Source organism: Dendrobates tinctorius, unplaced genomic scaffold, assembly GCF_039654945.1.
Source record: "Dendrobates tinctorius isolate UK_male_01 unplaced genomic scaffold, ASM3965494v1 ptg000007l, whole genome shotgun sequence".
NCBI classification, from domain to species: Eukaryota; Metazoa; Chordata; class Amphibia; order Anura; family Dendrobatidae; genus Dendrobates; species Dendrobates tinctorius.
Genome location: NW_027361675.1, coordinates 55,183,709 through 55,203,947, shown reverse-complemented (window position 1 = coordinate 55,203,947; position 20,239 = coordinate 55,183,709). Strand labels below are relative to the sequence as shown.

The 20,239-nt window shown below is 39.0% G+C and overlaps 1 protein-coding gene across 1 annotated transcript in view; it reads right to left on the bottom strand.

Moving 5' to 3' along the window:
- LOC141086031 (uncharacterized) overlaps positions 1–20,239 on the bottom strand; it is a 971,752-nt gene that overhangs the window by 865,050 nt on the left and 86,463 nt on the right. Inside the window, exons 14-19 of the mRNA XM_073571764.1 lie at positions 20,057–20,135; positions 18,040–18,165; positions 9,732–9,896; positions 8,435–8,670; positions 4,967–5,180; positions 261–431 (exon numbers count right to left, since the gene is read on the bottom strand). Of these exons, the coding sequence (XP_073427865.1) occupies positions 261–431; positions 4,967–5,180; positions 8,435–8,670; positions 9,732–9,896; positions 18,040–18,165; positions 20,057–20,135 (991 nt within the window). The remainder of the gene's footprint in view (positions 1–260; positions 432–4,966; positions 5,181–8,434; positions 8,671–9,731; positions 9,897–18,039; positions 18,166–20,056; positions 20,136–20,239) is intronic.

Genomic DNA, 20,239 nt, shown 5'->3' with positions numbered 1-20,239 from the left:
TGCTTCTGGTCTTTGCTGCTTATCCAGATCTATGGCTTAAAGAATCCTCACTAAGTGAAGCTTTAACAGCTATCTATAATATCTATCTGGTTTTACAACCTTTCAGGCAACATCAGAGTATCTCTGTTTTGGAGGGGAATATTTAATGCCAAGAATGGATTAGATTTCTTTCTAAAACAAAACCATTTCATTATGAATAAATTTAATATAAACAGCTAGATGTGGCCATAAGAATATCTTTTACAGACTTTTGTACATACCTTCACTGTATTAGAAAGCCCCTTTATATGTGAGCTTCTAAGGAGAAACATTTTAAGCCATTCTTCTATATTCTCCATTACACTCATATCAGAAGTGCTCTTGTCAAGTGGTGGATTAAAGGCAACTTCACCATTAATCAATTCAACGTCAATGCTAAGAGCAGGTGTAAACTATGGAAGAAAAAAGCATGTAGGTAGTTACACAATCATCTTATGATAATCTAGCAAATCATGTCTACTTTTATATTTTGTAGTCTTCATTATGTGATATGTGTCTTTTTTAGTGAGATAAGGGGGCATCCACCACATCCAAAGCAGTTGGAATTGTGCATTATGATGAGCTTTTGGGCTGTAAAGAGCCCATATATTGTTTTTGCACAGCGGCCCTTGTTTATCTGTGTCTGCCAACGCTCAAATCCATCCTTAACTCATAATCCACTTTCCCCTGAGGTTACTCTTCTGCCTCTTCTCTCTGCCAATTCCTTCACTGGCTACCCAATACTTAGAATTCAGATCAAAATGCTAACAATGACATACCAACGTCTTCCCTAATGTTAATATATCTATGGTTATTGTCCAGTCCTCACAAAACCTCCTTTTTTCCATGCCTCTTGTCTGCTCCTCACTCAACCATTCCCAAGATATCTCTTGTGCATCTATCATACCCTGGAATTCACAACTCCAACCATTCAGACTTTCACCTTTGAAACTTTCAAACACAACTGGAAGACCCAGCCCCTCACGAAAGCCTACAACCTGCAATAATCCTCCACACTGCCATATCAGCAGCTTCTCTTCACACTTACTGTCTTCTTCCCTATTACTGTAGATTGAAAGTCCTCCTCACTGAAAAGGCCCACTTTCCTATTGTTGATGTTTGTTTGTCACTTACGTAGCTGTGTTTAGTTAAACATTTTATAATTTATTATAGATTATTCATTGATTGTTATGTACAATAAACCCTATTTTCACATCTAAAGCACCAGGAATTAAGTGCACTAACTAATAAATTAATAAATAAATAATTCATAATATTAATTGCAGAAAACCATGTTTTATGTTATTCTTTTTCTTTTACAAATTTAAAAATCAATATTGCTAAAAAAAAATGTTATTTTGCAAAAAATGGTAAAATAATGTCAATTCCATCACAAAAAAAGAGCATAACTATCTTAACCCCTTAAAGACAAAGGACATCTCCAAGAGCTTGTATGTTCTCCCTGTGTTGGCGTGGGTTTCCTCCGGATACTCCGGTTTCCTCCCACATTCCAAAGACATACTGATAGGGAATTTAGATTGTGAACCGCAATGGGGACAGTGTCAATAATGTTTGTAAAGCTCTGTGGAATTAATGGCGCTATATAAGTGAGTAAAATAAATAAACGACTAGAGGTATTTTTGTTTTTGCATTTTCATTTTTTGCTCCCATTCTTTCCAGAGCCATAACTTTTTTATTTTTTGGTCAAAATAGCATTTTAGGGCTTGTTAATTGCAAGACGAATTGTACTTTTGAACAACACAATTGGTTTTAACATATCGTGTACTTGAAAACGGGAAAAAAATTCCAAGTGCTGTGAAATTGGAAAAAAGGTGCAATCCCACAGTTGTTTTGGGATTCTTTTTTTACCATGTTCACTAAATGCTACAACTGACCTGCCATTATGATTTTCCAGGTCATTACGAGTTCATAGACACTAAACATGTCTAGGTTCTTTTTGTTTATGTGGTGAAAAAAATTCAAAGTTTGTTAAAAAAAAAAATTCCGCCATTTTGCGATATCCATAGAGTATCCATTTTTCATGATCTTGGGTCCATTTTGGTGCAGATACGTTATTTTGATCACCTGTTATTGCATTTTAATGCAAAGTTGCGGTGACCAAAAAAAAAATAGTTCTGGGGTTTTTTCTTTTTTCTTGTTACGCCATTTAATTATCGGGTTAATTCCTTTTTTATATTGATAGATCAGGCGATTCTGAACATGGCAATACCAAATATGTGTATGTTTGATTTTTTTTATTATTGTTTTATTTTGATTGGGGCGAAAGGGGAGAGATTTGAACTTTTATATATATTTTTTAAAACTTTTTTTTTTTTTAACTTTTTGCATGCCTCAATAGTCTCCATACAGGCGATGATTAGATTGCCTGCATGTAGCAGAAACGCTCACTTGCTATGAGCACCAACCACCAGGTGTCGCTCATAGCAATCTGGCTATGACAACCATAGAGGTCTGCTGGAGACATCTGATTGTCATTGTGATCATGTGATGGGGTCACCGAAGGGCAAGATATCCGGTGTGCTTGCCGGAAGCACCAGTTAAATGCCGCTGTCAGAGATTGACAGCGGTATTTAACTAGTTAACATCCATGGGTGGAATCACAATCTGTTGGGGTCACATATCAGCTGTATATCAGCTGGCATGTGCTCGGAAAGGTGCCGGAGCCCGCACCAAACAGGGAGAGTCCGACATCGGCGTACTATTCCGCTTGATGTCAGAAAGGGATTAATAAACTATAATTAAAAAAGGAATATTCTGAAAAATTGTACAGTTGTTCTCATCATCTTCAGCAGGAGTGCTCTGCTCCCTGACTAGTCTACTTCTTTGTTTCTAATAGGGGTGGGTCTTCATGAATGACTGACAGTTCCGACAAGCAGCATTGTGTGTCCAAGCAGTGCATTCCCGATGCTGTTACAGTATGTGAGACAGCTTTGCCTCTACAACATCAGAAAAACAGTATCACTGACACCTGCTAGAACAAGGAGCTAAGAATGTGCTGCATGATCCAGATCCATTGTAGTGCTTCTTCACTCAGTAAATAAAAACTAGGAAGCTCTGTGCATTTTCAGCCAATGTAGCAGTAGCCGATCCAGTAGGCAAAAAGCTTTAAGCCATACAATTAACAACAGGGAAATGTGGTAGCAGAGATTTAAAAAAATAGTTAACAAGAAAAATATTTATATTTACGAACACTAACCAATAATTCCCTTCAATGAATAATTCTTTCAGGGGAGAATGTTTAAACATTTAAAATAGAAGTACAGTGGGGAAAAAAAGTATTCAGTCAGCCACCAATTGCAAGTTCTCCCACTTAAAAAGATGAGAGAGGCCTGTAATTGACATCATAGGTAGACCACAGCTATGAGAGTCAAAATGAGAAAACAAATCCAGAAAATCACCTTGTCTGATTTGGCAAGATTTATTTTGCAAATTATGGCAGAAAATAAGTATTTAGTCACCTAAATACATGCAAAATTTCTGGCTCTCACAGACCTATAACTTTCTTCTTTAAACGGCTCCTCTGTCCTCCACTCATTACCTGTAGTAATGGCACTGGTTTGAACTTGTTATCAGTATAAAAGACACCTGTCCGCAACCTCAAACAGTCACACTCCAAACTCCACTATTGTGAAGACCAAAGAGCTGTCGAAGGACACCAGAAACAAAAATGTAGCCCTGCACCAGACTGAATCCGCAATGGGCAAGCAGCTTGGTGTGATTGAATCAGCTGTGGGAGCAATAATATGAAAATGGAAGACATACAAGACCGCTTATATTCTCCCTCGATCTAGGGATCCACGCTAGATCTCACCCCGTGGGGACAAAATGATCACAAGAACGGTGAGCAAAAATCCCAGAACCACACGGGGGACCTAGTGAATGACCTGCATAGAGCTGGGACCCCCATAACAAAGGCTACCATTAGTAACACACTATGCCACCAGGGACCCAGATCCTGCAATGCCAGACGTGTCCCCCTGCTTAAACCAGTACATGTCCAGGCCCGTCTGAAGTTTGCTAGAGATCATATGGATTATCCAGAAGAGTATTGGGAGAATGTCATATGGTCTGATGAAAACAAAGTAGAACTGTTTGGTAGAAACAAAACTCGTCGTATTTGGAGGAGACAGAATGCTGAGTTGCATCCAAAGAACACGATACCTACTGTGAAGCATGGGGGTGGCAGCATCATGCTTTGGGGCCGTTTCTCTGCAAAGGGAGCAGGATGACTGATCCGTGTACATAAAAGAATGGATGGGGCCATGTATCATGAGATTTTGAGTGCAATCCTCCTTCCATCAGCAAGGGCATTGAAGGTGAAACGTGGATGGGTCTTTCAGCATGATAATGATCACAAGCCCACCACCAAGGCAACAAAGGAGTGGCTTCATAAGAAGCATATGAAAGTCCTGGAGTGGCCTAGCCAGTCTTCAGATCTCAAACCCATAGAAAACCTTTGGAGGGATTTGAAAGTTCGTGTTGTCCAGCAACAGACCCAAAACATCACTGCTCTAGAGGAGATCTGCATGGAGGAATGGGCCAACATACCACTAACGGTGTGTGCCAAACTTGTGAAGACTTACAGAAAACCTTTGACTTCTGTCATTGCCAACAAAGGATACATAACAAAATATTGAGATGAACTTTTGTTAATGACCAAATACTTATTTTTCACCATAATTTGTAAAATAAATCTTGACAAATCAGACAAGGTGATTTTCTGGATTTGTTTTCTCATTTTGACTCTCATAGTTGTGTTCTACCTATGATGTCAATTACAGGCCTCTCTCATCCTTTTAAGTGGGAGAACTTGCACAATTGGTGGCTGACTAAATACTATTTTCCCTCACTGTAACTAAGGCAAGTCGATAGCAATATGTGTCAGGACTCAGGGACCCAAGAACTGTAATCTATTAATTCTTCTTACATGATAGTCCAGCAGAGTATTTAGCAGGGCAGCCAGGCTGGATAAAGTAACTTTCTTCAGACCTTGTAGAATGATAGCATCGATGTGCATAATGAAGTCCTGCCATGCCGGTGATGCTTCACTAATACCACACGCTGCAAAACACTGTTGAACAAGGTTGTGTATTTTTAATCCATCGGGAACAAGTAAAGCTTCCAGCTCATGTTCAATTTTCCTAAAAGCAAATAAATTAAAAATGAAAGCTTATTTATCAACAAAATAGCAAATGTATTATTAAAATCAACTAACATTGGAGAATTGTTACCAATGTCTGCATTGTTGCATCCTATTTACATCCTGCATTAGGGACTTTCCAAGATCTCTTCTACTCATTTACAGTTGAAACAAGAAGTTTCCATACACTATATAAAAAGACACTATTATGCATGTTTTTCTCAATACTGTATCTGACATGAAATCAGAATAAACCTTTCCCGTTTTAGGTCAATTAGGATTACCATAATTATCAATATTTGCCAAATGCCAGAATAATGAGAGAGAGAGAAAGAATGGTTTAAGGCATTTTTATTATTTACTGTAAAGTCAAAAGTTGAAATACAGTTCATTAGCATTTGGTACCATTGCCCTTAAACTGAATGACTTGGGTCAAATGTTTGGGATATCCTTCCACAAGCTTCTCACAATAGTTGGTCAGAATTTGGGTCCATTCCTCTTGACAAAACTGGTGTAACTGATTCAGGTTTGTGGGTCGCCTTGCTCGCTCCTGCCTGCAGCTTTGGCCAGAAATTTTCAATTATGATTGAGATCAGGGTTTTGTGATGGCCACTCCAAAACATTGACTTTGTTATCCTTAAGCCACTTTGTTACCATTTTGGCAGTATGCTTCAGGTCATTGTCAATTTGGAAGTATTGCCACATAATCTTCTTTTCTCATGATGCGATATATTTTGTGAAGTGGACCAGTCCCTCCTGCAGCAAAACAACCCCACAACATGATGCTGCCACCCCTGTGTTTCACAGTTGGGATGGTGTTCTTAGGCTTCCAAGCATCTCCGTTTTCTCTCCAAACGTAATGATGGTCATTATGCTCAAAAAGTTCAAAGTCTCATCAGACCGCAGAACATGTCTCCAAAAATTAAGGTCATTGTTCCTGTGAGCATTTGCAAACATTAATCTGGCTGACTTTTTTATGTTTCTTTTGGAGTAATGGTTTCTTCCTGGCAGAGTGGCCTTTCAGCCCATGCTAATACAACAGTACTCGTTTCAGTGTGGATATTGACACAATCTTAGCATCTTCCGCTATCATCTTCCCACGGTCCTTTACTTTTGTCCTTGGGTTGACATGCACATGTCGGACCAAAATACGCTCATCTCTGGGACACAGAACCCATCTCCTTCCTGAGTGGTAAGATGGCTGGACATTCCCATCTTGTGTTTACTTGCATATAATTGTTTCTTCACCTTCAGGTATCTTGAAATTTTACCGAAGGATGAGCCAGACTTGTGCAAGTCTACAATTCTCCTCCTGATATCTTGGCTGATTTCTTAACACTTTCCCATGATGCTACACAAAGAAGCAGTGTGTTTCAGGAGTGCATTAAAATACATCCACAGGTGTGTCTCTAATTAACTCAGATGTTGCCAAAAAACAGAAGCTTCCTAACACATGACATCATCATATGGGCAGTCCAGAGTTGTTTAAAGACATAGTAATCTTAGTGTATGTAAACGTTTGACTTTGCAGTAAGTAATAAAAATGCCTTAAAACATTATCTCTCTCAGTATTCTGGCATTTGGCAAATATTAATAATTATGGTAATCCTAATTGACCTAAAACGGGAAAGGTTTAATCTGATTTCATGTTAAATATTGAGAAAAACATGCATATGTGTTTTCTTATATAGTGTATATAAACTTCTGGTTTCAACTGTAGTTCTTTAGTGTAGAACCACTGAGCCTTCATGTGTTGCTGTATAATGCTCTGTTGGAAACCACATGGGGGAGATGCTTCTAGGGAAGAGCACCATTGGATATGGTATATGAATATATACAGAATTTGACAGAAGCAGCCTCATTATGCCTCCATATGAAATCAAAGGTATAGAGAGGTAGAGTAAAGCTCCAGGCACCTCTATGGAAGCTGTATCATGGCTTCATGTAAAGAAGAGCATTAATACAAACATGGGCACACAGCTTTAGAGAGAATGTTTGACCCCGATTCATTTAGCTTGACATTTCATATGCCAGTGTTAATGAGGTGCATGCAGGATTGAGATGCACCTAATTCATTAAGAGGCACCCGCCATCTAATAAATGCAGACACATCATACCAGTGGTGTGCACCTTGCCATAAGTATTACTCCAGTCAGGAACTAGAGTAAAATTTCTGGTGTAATGTATACAATGACTTTTGATTAATTTGTTGGGCGGGAGTTGTCATGCCCTGTTCCACCCTGGCTCCTCCCCAGCTCTGCCCACTTTGGCAGAATTGGATGAAAGTATTGTGAAAATGCACAAAGTCATTTTTTTTTTGCCCAACTTCAAGATGTGCAAAAATTGTAGAACTTTTTAAAGTATTTTACACTAGGATCAGGCATAAACACTTTGGTGAATCGGGGCCCATGTGTCTCTCAGAAGGGAAAATATACTTCTTGTGCCATTGGAACATGGTTCAATGTGAATGCGCATATTCTTTGTACTGCTAGACAGAACAGACTATGGCGGAACAATGTAGTCAGGGCACATGGGCCTCAGTGAAATGAAGCAAGTGGCCCAGCTGTAAGCAGTCACAACAGGAGTGGCCAATAAAGATGTTCACAGCACAGGAATCCAAGGGATAAGGTGGTCCTCTTACACTCCCAAGCAGCCAGCAGCTTTTTTTACAGACACAAAGAGGGGCTGATATACTGTTTTTGCACAGGGGCCCTTGCCTGTCTATGTCCACTCTTGTAGATACAGGCAGGTTTGTGATTTTGCTAGAACTGTATATGCAAATTGCCTCTTCAGAGAGAAAAAAGACTTGAACTCTATAGCGCCACCTGTTGGAATTAGCGATCCTACAAGTCACAATCAACCCTTTAATGAGTCTTGCAATATGATTAGGATAAAAGCCAAATCAGAATCTCAATTTGCAAATATGGTGTTTCAGGTTATTGGCCCTCATCAGTGCAAAGTATGAGACCTGATTTGGCTAAGTGAGAGGCTCTGGACTGGGGTCTAAGGGGTAATGTTTCTCCTTGTGGAGAGTGACATACAGGTTGTGGAATGCCAATGTAAGGAGACTTATTCGCCGTGCAATGCTCCTCTGGGAAACTAATATGCAAATTACCTCTTCAGAGAGAAAGAGGACTTGAACTCTATAACGCCACCTGTTGGAAGCAGCGATCCTACAAGTCTAGAACTGTAGTCATTCCTTACAGAACTAGTATATAACATACATAGATGTTTGGTCTATAAAAGGTAACATACTTTTGCTCTGATATTAGTTCACTGATTGAATAGCTCCTTTGGGATTCCCGGCTTGTAAAAATACCAAGATTTGCTGTGCACCATGACGCCGTGATCTCACTAATGGCTTTGTAATTATTTGTAACCATACTGAAGTTGTTATAGAGGTCTGTGCAAATGTAGGAAGTAGCAAGCTCAGTATAATCCATGCTCTCGTCCATGCTCCATGTGAACACGCTTATTCCATCTTTCAAAATCTGCTGGGAAAAAGCAATGACTGTGAAATTGATTCACTTATAGAGCAGTAAAAAGGAAATTAATGTATTAAAAGGTCATCATTTTCAGAACATAAAGTAATGATTACTTACCTAGAGTACTGCACAGTACATACTACAGACACTAAATATCCTATTAGCCTGCTGGAAAGTCAATCCAACAACTTCCTAATGAGTTAAAACACATTAAATATTTGTTGTGGCTCACACAATCGCATAATCAGAGTCAAAGAAGAAATCCAGCGTGGTAGAAAGTATGTAGAATAAAATCCAGAGTTTATTGCAGAAAATATCAATATAAAATCATAGTGACAGGCGGCTCCAACCAGTGTGAATAGAGACCAACGTGTTTCAGCTCCTAAGGGCCTTAATCACGAACCACTTGTGTGCGAACCGCAGAGCTAGACAGGTTACCGGCACCAGATCCTTTGTTGTGTGCAGCTACATTGTACCTCATCAGCCTGTATGCAACATATGGAAAACAGGTGAACACCAAAAACAAATGTATATGCAATGTCCAGAAGAGAAAAAAGGTGGCACTCACCCTCCAGGTAAAAGAATCTTTCATTCAACCTTGCAAAACAGTTTCAGCGGTAGAATGGTGGGAAACTTCTTAGGACAATGGCCGTTTCGTGCTAGTTGCGCTTCAACAGGTCCTGTGTTTGGGTCCTGTGCTTACAAGACTGAATAAACAATTTTTTTACCTGGTGGGTGAGTGCCACCTTTTTTCTCTTCTGGACATTGCTTAATCATGAACCATGATTAAGGCTCTTAGGAGCTGAATCACGTTCGTCTCTATTCACAGTGGTTGGAGCCGCCTGTCACTATGATTTCTTTTATTGCTATTTTCTACAATAAACTCTGGATTTTATTCTACATACCTGCTAACACGCTGGATTTCTTCTTTGACTCTTCGTATACAGCCAGATCCCAGGCTTCTCCGTGCGTGTTTTCAGCAGGATCGATGCTGCAGCGATGTGGTGAGCTCAATCCCCTTTCCCTGTTTCCTAATTTCAATTCATGCAATCACATACACATAATACCTCGGAAATCTTCAATAATTTCTTCTCAAACAGCGCCCTCTGGTGGGAAGAGATTGTTTTTACAACTTCATTGTATTTGGATGCTACCATTTCCAAACGGGTACAAAGCACTTTAAACCGGTTCTTATTCATATGGTCTGTAAGACATCCAATTGATTCTGGGAGCTAAAAAGTGAAAAAACAACTAATGTTACTTAGTGCAAAATAATGGTAAAATGTTTTTTAAATTATCTAAGCTTTTAGTGCCAACAGACATCAACTGTTGTTCCCTTATTGATGTTCCCCCTTTCTGCTGTCTGTAGGGTAACCCCTTAATGACCGGGCAATTTTTCTATTTGTTCTTTGGTTTTTCTTCCTCTTCTTCCAAGAACCATAACTGTTTTATACTTTTCTGTTGACATACCTGTATGAGGGCTTGTTTTCTTTAGGACAAGTTATTTTTTTGAATTACCCTATTCATTTCAATTTCAAAATGGTTTCATTGAAATATAGAACTTTAGAAAACAGTATACTTAGAAACATATGACCCTATTCATTTTAAAATGCAATGTACTGGAAAATTTAAAAAAATCCAAGTGGGATGAAAGTGAAAAATAAATGACACATTAACATGATTCTCCAAGTAAGGCTGGGGTCAGACTTGCGAGAAACTCTGACAAGTCTCGCAAGCAGTGTTGAGCATTCCGATACTGCAAATATTGGGTATCGGCCGATATTCGCTGTATCGGAATTCCGATACCGAGTACCGATATTTTTTCAATATCAGAATCGGAAGTTCCCATTTCCCATAATGCAATGAGCCACTGTTGTGGCTCTGATTGGCTGCCGAAATGACGTCATCATGATGCGCGGTCTGTGCGCATCATGATGCGCCGTCAGTTCAGGCCTTCCAGGGGGGTCTGTGCCGACTGCCGGGGGGTCTGTGCCGGCCTGCCCGGGGGTCTGTGCCGGCCTGCCCGGGGGTCTGTGCCGGCCTGCCCGGGGGTCTGTGCCGACTGTCCGGGGGTCTGTGCAGGCATCGTCCGATGGGACTACAAGTCCCATCGGGCAATGCCTGCTACCATGACGGTGATTGACACATTAGCCAATGGTGGGACAGTAGAAGTCCCATCATCCGGCTAATGTGTTGAATGTAAAAAAAAAAAAATACATGCTACATACATACTGCATACATACTACATACATGCTACATACATACTACATATATACTACATGCATGCAGCATACATACATACAACATATATACCACATGCATGCAACATGCATACTACATATACACCACATATATACTACATATATACTACATGCAACATGCATACTACATATATACTGCATGCATGCAACATACATACTACATATATACCACATGCATGCAACATACATATATACTACATATATACTACATGCATGCAACATACATATATACTACATGCAACATACATACTACATATATACTACATGCATGCAACATACATACATACTACATATATACTACATGCATACTACATATATACCACATGCATGCAACATACATATATACAACATATATACTACATGCATGCAACATGCATACTACATATATACTACATGCATGCAACATACATACAACATATATACTACATGCATGCAACATGCATACTACATACATGCAACATACATATATACTACATGCAACATGCATACTACATATATACTACATGCAACATGCATACTACATATATACTACATGCATGCAAGATACATACATACTACATATATACCACATGCATGCAACATGCATACTACATATATCACATATATACTACATGCATACTACATATATACCACATGCATGTAACATACATATATACAACATATATACTATATGCATGCAACATGCATAGTACATATATACTACATGCATGCAACATACATACATACATACAACATATATACTACATGCATGCAACATGCATACTACATACTACATGCATGCAACATACATATATACTACATGCAACATGCATACTACATATATACTACATGCATGCAAGATACATACATACTACATATATACCACATGCATGCAACATGCATACTACATATATCACATATATACTACATGCATACTACATATATACCACATGCATGCAACTTAAATATATACAACATATATACTACATGCATCATACATATATACAACATATATACTACATGCATGCAACATGCATACTACATATATACTACATCACTATGCACACTGAGTATGGTGGAAGGTGAAACTGACAAGGTGCCATATACTTGTAATAAATGCAGCAACACGAAAAATAGATAAAATACCCTTTATTAAAATATTAATGGGTGTACACATTAAACATAAAAAGGCATCCCCAAAATTTATACATGGCATAATATCATGGTAGGCTATAACAAAGTTTTATAAGTAGCCATATAGTCCCCAAGGTAGCTATATATAATATATGGTACTATTAGAAAATAATAAATATGTGCATAGATCAAAAAACAATAAGTTCCAGTGCGTGATAAAAATTCATCGTGCAAAGAGCAAAAATCGCATTGTACAATGGGGAAAAGAGAGTGTTAGAGAATTAATACCTCATGAGCCAAGGGTGGATGCCTGAGAACGTGCCCCGACGCGTGTTTCGGAGAAGAAAACTCCTTCGTCAGGATGCATATATACTACATGCATGCAACATACATATATACTACATGCATGCAACATACATATATACTACATGCAACATGCATACTACATATATACTACATGCATGCAAGATACATACATACTATATATACCACATGCATGCAACATACATATATACTACATGCAACATACATACTACATATATACTACATGCATACTACATATATACCACATGCATGCAGCATACATATATACAACATATATACTACATGCATGCAACATGCATACTACATATATACCACATATATACTACATGCATGCAACATACATATATACTACATATATACTACATGCAACATACATACTACATACTGTATATACTACATGCATGCAACATGCATACTACATATATACTATATGCATGCAACATACATACTACATATATACCACATATATACTACATGCATACTACATGCATGCAACATACATATATACAACATATATACTACATGCATGCAACATACATATCTCACTTTATTGCAAAAGCTGCGTGGGAAATTTCTCACACAGCAATGCCATAAAGTGAGACTAGGGACTTTTTTTACAGTGGCAGAGGAATACAGTGCGGAAGGATACCTACCTCCCGTCATTGGATTCCTGGAGCCAGTAGAGAACGGTAGCATCAGCTAATGCTGCTGTTCTCCACGCAAGATCGTCATGGGACACTCGTGGACTTCTGCAGATCAGGGGTAAGTATATTGGTGGTTTGTTATTTTAATATTTATTCCACAGATGACAATGGCTTCGGGGAACAAAGTGACAAGTGATGGTGAGTATGTACTCTATGTTATGTGTACTGTATGTCTATATGTATGTATTGTATGAATGTATTGTATGTAGTATATATGTATGTTGCATGCATGTAGTATATATGTAGTATATATGTAGTATGCATGTTGCATGCATGTGGTATATATGTAGTATGTATGTATGTTGCATGCATGTAGTATATATGTAGTATATATGTAGTATGCATGTTGCATGCATGTGGTATATAAGTAGTATGTATGTAGTATGTATGTTGCATGTAGTATATATGTATGTTGCATGCATGTAGTATATATGTGGTATATATGTAGTATGCATGTTGCATGCATGTAGTATATATGTTGTATATATGTATGTTGCATGCATGTAGTATATATGTGGTATATATGTAGTATGCATGTTGCATGTAGTATATATGTAGTATACATGTATGTTGCATGCATGTAGTATATATGTGGTATATATGTAGTATGCATGTATGTGGTATATATGTAGTATGTATGTTGCATGCATGTAGTATATATGTAGTATGCATGTTGCATGTAGTATATATGTAATATATGTAGTATATATGTATGTTGCATGCATGTAGTATATATGTAGTATGCATGTTGCATGCATGTAGTATATATGTTGTATGTATGTTGCATGCATGTAGTATATATGTAGTATGTATGTAGCATGTAACATGTATGTTGCATGTATGTAGTATGTATGTAGTATGTATTTTTTTTTACATTCAACACATTAGCCGGATGATGGGACTACTACTGTCCCATCATTGGCTAATGTGTCAATCACCGTCATGGTAGCAGGCATCGCCCGATGGGACTTGTAGTCCCATCGGACGATGCCTGCACAGACCCCCGCAGCCTGCACAGACCCCCGGACAGTCGGTACAGACCACCGGCAGGCCGGCACAGCCCCCGGCAGTCCGCTCAGACCCCCGGGCAGGCCGGCACAGACCCCCGAGAGACTGTACAAGGACAGAAAAGGGTTTTTCTTATTCCGATACCGGAAGTCCCATAGACTTGAATGGGACTTCCGGTATCGGAATCGGCGATACCCGATACTTTTTTCATATCAGGCCGATACCATCCGATCCGATATTTTAGGGTATCGGATGGTATCGCTCAACACTACTCGCAAGTCAATACCCGGCACTGCCGCCGTCATTTGGGAGCAGAGCGTGAGGCTCCATGTATTTCTATGCAGCCATACGCTCCGATCCGAGTGCCGATGGCAGTGCTCGGTATTAAGATGGGAGACTCGTCCGAGTTTCTTGCATGTATGATCCCAGCCTCAGCATGATTACGGCAATACCAAGCTTGAGAAAAAAATTCACAAGTTTGTAAAAAAGTGGGAAAGGGGTGGGTAATGCTAGTTTCACACTAGCGTTCTTGGGTGCAGGGCCGCCGCTAAGCCCCGCCAGGTGCCCCCTCCGGTCAGTTCCTCCTCTGATCGCATGAGGCTGCATGCGATCAGCGTATCCTATATTTAGCATTGGATACGCTGATCGTGCGCTGGTCTGATTTTGCTGGTGCTGTGCCCAGCGCACAAAAACGCACTGTGTTGTGTTTATGTGCTCTGGGCGCAGCGCCAAAAGGACGCAGCGCCATCAAAATCAGACCAGCGCACGATTAGCGTATCCAACGCTAAATATAGGATACGCTTATCGCATGCAGCCTCATGCGATCAGAGGAGGAACTGACCGGAGGGGGCATGGCCGGGGGCGGGGCTTAGCGGCGGCCCTGCGCTGCGACCAAGAACGTTAGAGTGAAACTAGCCTAAGCGGGGTGACCGGAAAAAAATGCAAATCTGTGGTTTCAATTATTTGTCTTTCTATGGCCTTGACCATAACAGTTAAGTAATTTTATATTTTAAAAGTTAAGTTCCACAGAGACAGGCTATATATAACAAAAAGGAGTGTTACTCTGTGAACCACAAGTATAAGGTAGAGTACCTTGTATATAGAGTACCTTGTGTGTAGATCTTGACGCAGTGAACGCTGAAGTCCCAGCAGTACAGAAGTTCTTCTATTGAAATTTCCAAAAAGAAATCAGTCCCAGACTCTTAAGTCAAAAAGTCATTCAAGCCCCCCGAGCGCTTTACCGCGCTCCTTAGCCTGTCACGTGAATCATCACGTGACTGTGACATCACGCAAGGTCCTGCAGCGTCTCTGCACCTTGTAGGCTTCCATAATGCGGTGTCTGTAATCCACACAGGCGACCGCTGTAGACCCACAGATAGACGTTAGTGATCGGCCGTAACAACGTCTTCTATGGGAACCCTGCTCACTTTTTGACTTAAGAGTCTGGGACTGATTTCTTTTTGGAAATTTCAATAGAAGAACTTAGGACTGCGTGTCTGCTTAACATCGCCTCTGGGACTTGAGCGTTCACTGTGTCAAGATCTACACACAAGGTACTCTATATACAAGGTACTTTACCTTATACTTGTGGTTCACAGAGTAACACTCCTTTTTGTTATATATAGAGTGTCTCTGTGGAACTTAACTTTTACATGCACACCCTAGCGTGAAATTTTGAGTTTTTCTTTTTCAGTTGATTATATCGGACAGATTGAGTGGTTCTGTCCTTAAAACTTGCTGCTCATGTGCACCATTCACTGAACGTAGCACCGATTGTTTTGTTATTTATTTTAATTTTATATTTTCATAGACCAAACTTTTAAGAATGTGCATTTAAATACCAGATATTACTTTGAAAAGCTTTTTATTTTTTAGATTATTTTTTGTCCCCTTAGAAGACTTCGACCAATCATTTGTCCTATATACACTGTAGTACCTTAGCATAGCAGTGTAGAAGAAAAATTAGTCTCCAAAGAAACAGCTTAAGAAGTACCAAGATGACAGTGATGAGGACCTTCAGCAGACCTCCAACTGCCATGATATCCCATCAGTAAACCGCAATCTTATTGCACGGGGCCGATAGGAGCCAGCAACAGCTCCATTTTAATGCTGCTGTCAGAAATTGACAGCATCATCTAAATGGGTAATAGCAGCAATCTTCCGGCTGCTAATGTTAGGCCACATGCACACATTCAGTATTTGGTGAGTTTTTTCAGACTTTACAAATAACGTGTGTTGTCTATAAGGCTCTTAGGAGCTGCACATGTCAGCACAGCACCAGCTGCTGGGTAACAGCAATGACAAGCTCCTGATGCTAAAACAATCATTGCAGGCAAACAAAACCTGAAGAGGCATCACTGAAATCTGTGTTTTAACCCCTACCTCATGCAGTCTTCACATTACATAACAAAAAACTGCTGATAGATTCCAGTTAAAAGTGTAATTCAAACTAAAGTTTTTTTTTCTTTTCAATTGTTTTTCACTGTAGGTCAGCTCTGAGTAAAAATAATAAAATCATATAGTACTCACCACTCCTGGGTCCAGCGCCGACTCGACTACGGCACGCATCACGCTGAAACCAATCGCTGAACTTGCCTTATTTTTTCTATAGTAATATAAAATGTAATTCATACAGTAACCATCATTTTGTTTAATCAATAATACTAGTGAAGATTTTTGATATGTATTTTAGAGAAGTCTCCTTTTTCAGCTTAGACTGATCATTTATTCTACATTCACAGTTGGATGAGTATCTGGATGGGTGAGTAAAACTTTCACCTCTTGTCCCTTTCAAAAGGAGAAATTTGAACTGGTTAAAGGGTTTTACCAAATACCAAATTCCATAGGGAATCAAAGATGTGGGCATGTGTAATCTATTAGTTCATAAGCACAGAGAAGACAATCCATTTGGGGGCATCCCTGAACTGCCACTCTGTTCTGTTTTTCACTGTGACACTCCATTGTAGAGCTATTCACATTTATTTCTTTTGGAGCACAGTATGTGAAATCTCTGCTTGCAGTCCAACTGGGCATCTCTTCACAGTCTACTCTGGAAGCATGTGCTTCCACTCTTCCCTCCCCTCCCAGATGCCTACTATCACAGCTTGGCAGCTGATCTAGAAGTCTGAGACTATGCCGAGCTGTCATTTGCAGTGTCTAGTAAAGAGGTATGAAAGCACATGACCCTAGAAAAATACTCTCAAGAAGCATCATATTGGTCTGCCAGCATAGATTTCATATAGTGCACAAATTTGAATATCTTTGCAATGGAGTGATGCAGTGCAAATCAGGAATCAAAGTGTCAGAATCAGGGATTTTTAAAAGTAATTTAAGTAATTTTTTGAGCAAGTGATAGGTCCACTGTGAAACAGAAGAGTAATAATAAAGCTCTTCAACATGTGTAAGCATCTAGAGCTAGATTAGATAGGCATACCACCCAACCACCCTGCAAAGTGGAGATAATTACTAAGAGCATATGGACTTTGTGGACTGAATGAAAATAAATACTTGTCTACTTTTCTCTAATGTTTTAAATCTAATTTAGTCTCCTGTTATCTAATGTCTGATATGCCTACTTAGTGTATACTTTAATGCTTGTAAGTAGTATATTTATATTTTGTAATAAAAAAAACCATAAAATATTAAGGTTAAAAATATAACTTGTGTAAAGCAGGACAATCAGTATAAGCAGAGGAGTAAATAATAAGTTTCCTATTTTCAAAGTTTCAGCTAAATTGATTTCTTTTTAAATTCCCATAAACGTTCACATGAGCAAGACTAGAAGAAGCTGCGGCCAGACAGCTGATTTTCTAGCAGGAACAAAGGATTGTTGATTGCTGACTGATCATACCACATTTGACAAATTTAGTCAAAATTGCCAGTTATTTTCAACCTAATTCCTGTTGTCTGGACACAATGATATGTAGAGTAATGATTGCCTAGATGAGATCAATGTCATTCACTACCTTCAATGTGAAGGGAGGTTTGAAAAAGTACTCTGCTTCACGAAGATGAACCAGCAGATCAGGGTTAAGATTGATCTCTATTGGGCACAAATACTCTTCAGGATCATGATTTGAAGCAGAGGGTTTCTGGAACACAAAAGAGAAAAATAAATAATTAGTGCACATAGTAAAGGGAATCTGTCATTTTAATATTTTTTCTTCATAAATCAATAGTAGATATGAAAGTAAGAAACATTGTAATATATTATGACAACATATAATTTTATTTTAATTAGCCAGACATCTATTTTCAGCAAGCCAGGAAGAATAGACTTATCTGTGTGTTGACTTTTGAATTTATGTGTTTCTTTCTGATTAGTCAAGAAAACAGACTTGTTTGTGTAAGCCTGTAATATTGACTTGTAAGTTGTCAATTTGTTGCAACATGTTGTGCTCCTATCCTGGATGACTAGTGATACAGGGTCATGGAACAATGATGTTTGCTGAAATGTTAATTACACATTGTCCAGGCCAGTTAGTTTGTTGAATTGTAGTATAGGAGGAAAAACTATGCAAATAGATTACATAATCAAACAATGCGAGTTGGTCTTATCTCCATTCTTCACCCTTACCAGTGAATGATGGATGAAGAACAGTTGTTAACTGTAAAAAGAGATTATATTCCTCTGTAACATGAAACAGACAGAGATTCAGCCAAGACATCCAGACATCCAACCATCCAAAAAAATCACAGACTCTCTACAGGACAGCAGCCAAGACATCATGGCTCCATCACGAAAGACACAGAATTGTCATTCTCCAGGATGCCAGCTTAGGGGACCATGGCCTCGGCTGGAAGAATACATAAAAAATACAGTAAAAAAAAAACTACTGCGCAGTCGCCGGCGGTGTCATCTTGCTACAGAAAAAAAATTCCTCCACAAGATGGTGCCGCCGGCGAATGCGCAGTAGCAGCTATCTGATCGCCAAGAGATGCTACTGGGTCGGCGCAGCCGGTGCCATTTTAAGACTGATTTTTTTTCTTTTAGGAATTTAAGGCGGCTGCCTGAAGGAGATTTTTTTCAAAATATAAAAATATATATATAATATTCATAATGCAAACTAGGGGGCAGGTGACTGAGGGATCATTGACCTGTCAGAAGTCATACTGGTTAATACCTAATCAGGGCACCACATTAGGACCCCCACACAGGCCCACCCCAAAGCACGAGAATCTCATTAACTCAAAGCTGAAAATAAAGATTAAACAACCACAAGACAGATTTCATCAACCAAAGTATCTTTTTAATCAGTATAACGGCACTGACTTATCGTCGTCTTCTTTAAAAAGCTTGTTCCCATAAAAGGTTTAAAACATTGATGTTTTAAAATTCCACAGGTGTAAAGAGGAACACACACAGAAACGATTGGGAAGTACAGAAAGTATGAATCATTAAAATAATTATTTTATCTGAAAACCTGTATAAGCAGTAGATAGTTTCTTAAAGGAATCTGTCACCCTTTTTTTCTAAATAATCTGAAAGCAGTGTAATGTAGAAAGACAGAGACCTTGATTCCAGAGATGTGTCACTTACTGGGCTGCTTGCTGTAATTTTGATGAAATTACTGTTTATCAGCAGGAGATTATCACTAAAGGACCAGTAAACCTGCAGGCAGGTAGTCCTCCAAGTTCATGATCTCTGTATAGCTCCCACCACTGATTGGCAGCTTTCTGTATCCCCATCACTGATTTAACAAATAACTCTCGTATAACCAACAGACTACCACTAGAGGACTACTTGGCCTTTTATCAGGTAGTTACAACTATGCTCCCACCAATAATTGGCAGCTTTCTGGCTGTGCACAGTGTGCGCAGGTAAATCTACAGCAGATAAAACAGTGATTTTATTAGGCCTAGACCAAGCAGCCAAGTAAGTGACACATCACTAGAATCAGGGTTTCCACCCCTACCTCATGTTGCTCTCAGTTATGGTAGCAAAAATCTGGTGACAGATTCCCTTTAAGACCTCATACTTACCAGTAATGGAAGCTTTAACGAGTCATTTACTTCTTTGTTCACATCTGAAAACCATGATGTTAACAGTCTGTTCTCAAACCTTTCATATTGACAGAAAAAAAACATAAAATAGTACGTGAGAACATGTGAAAACAACAATTATAATGCACTGTAAGTTTTTTCAAATTCTTATCAAAACTTGCC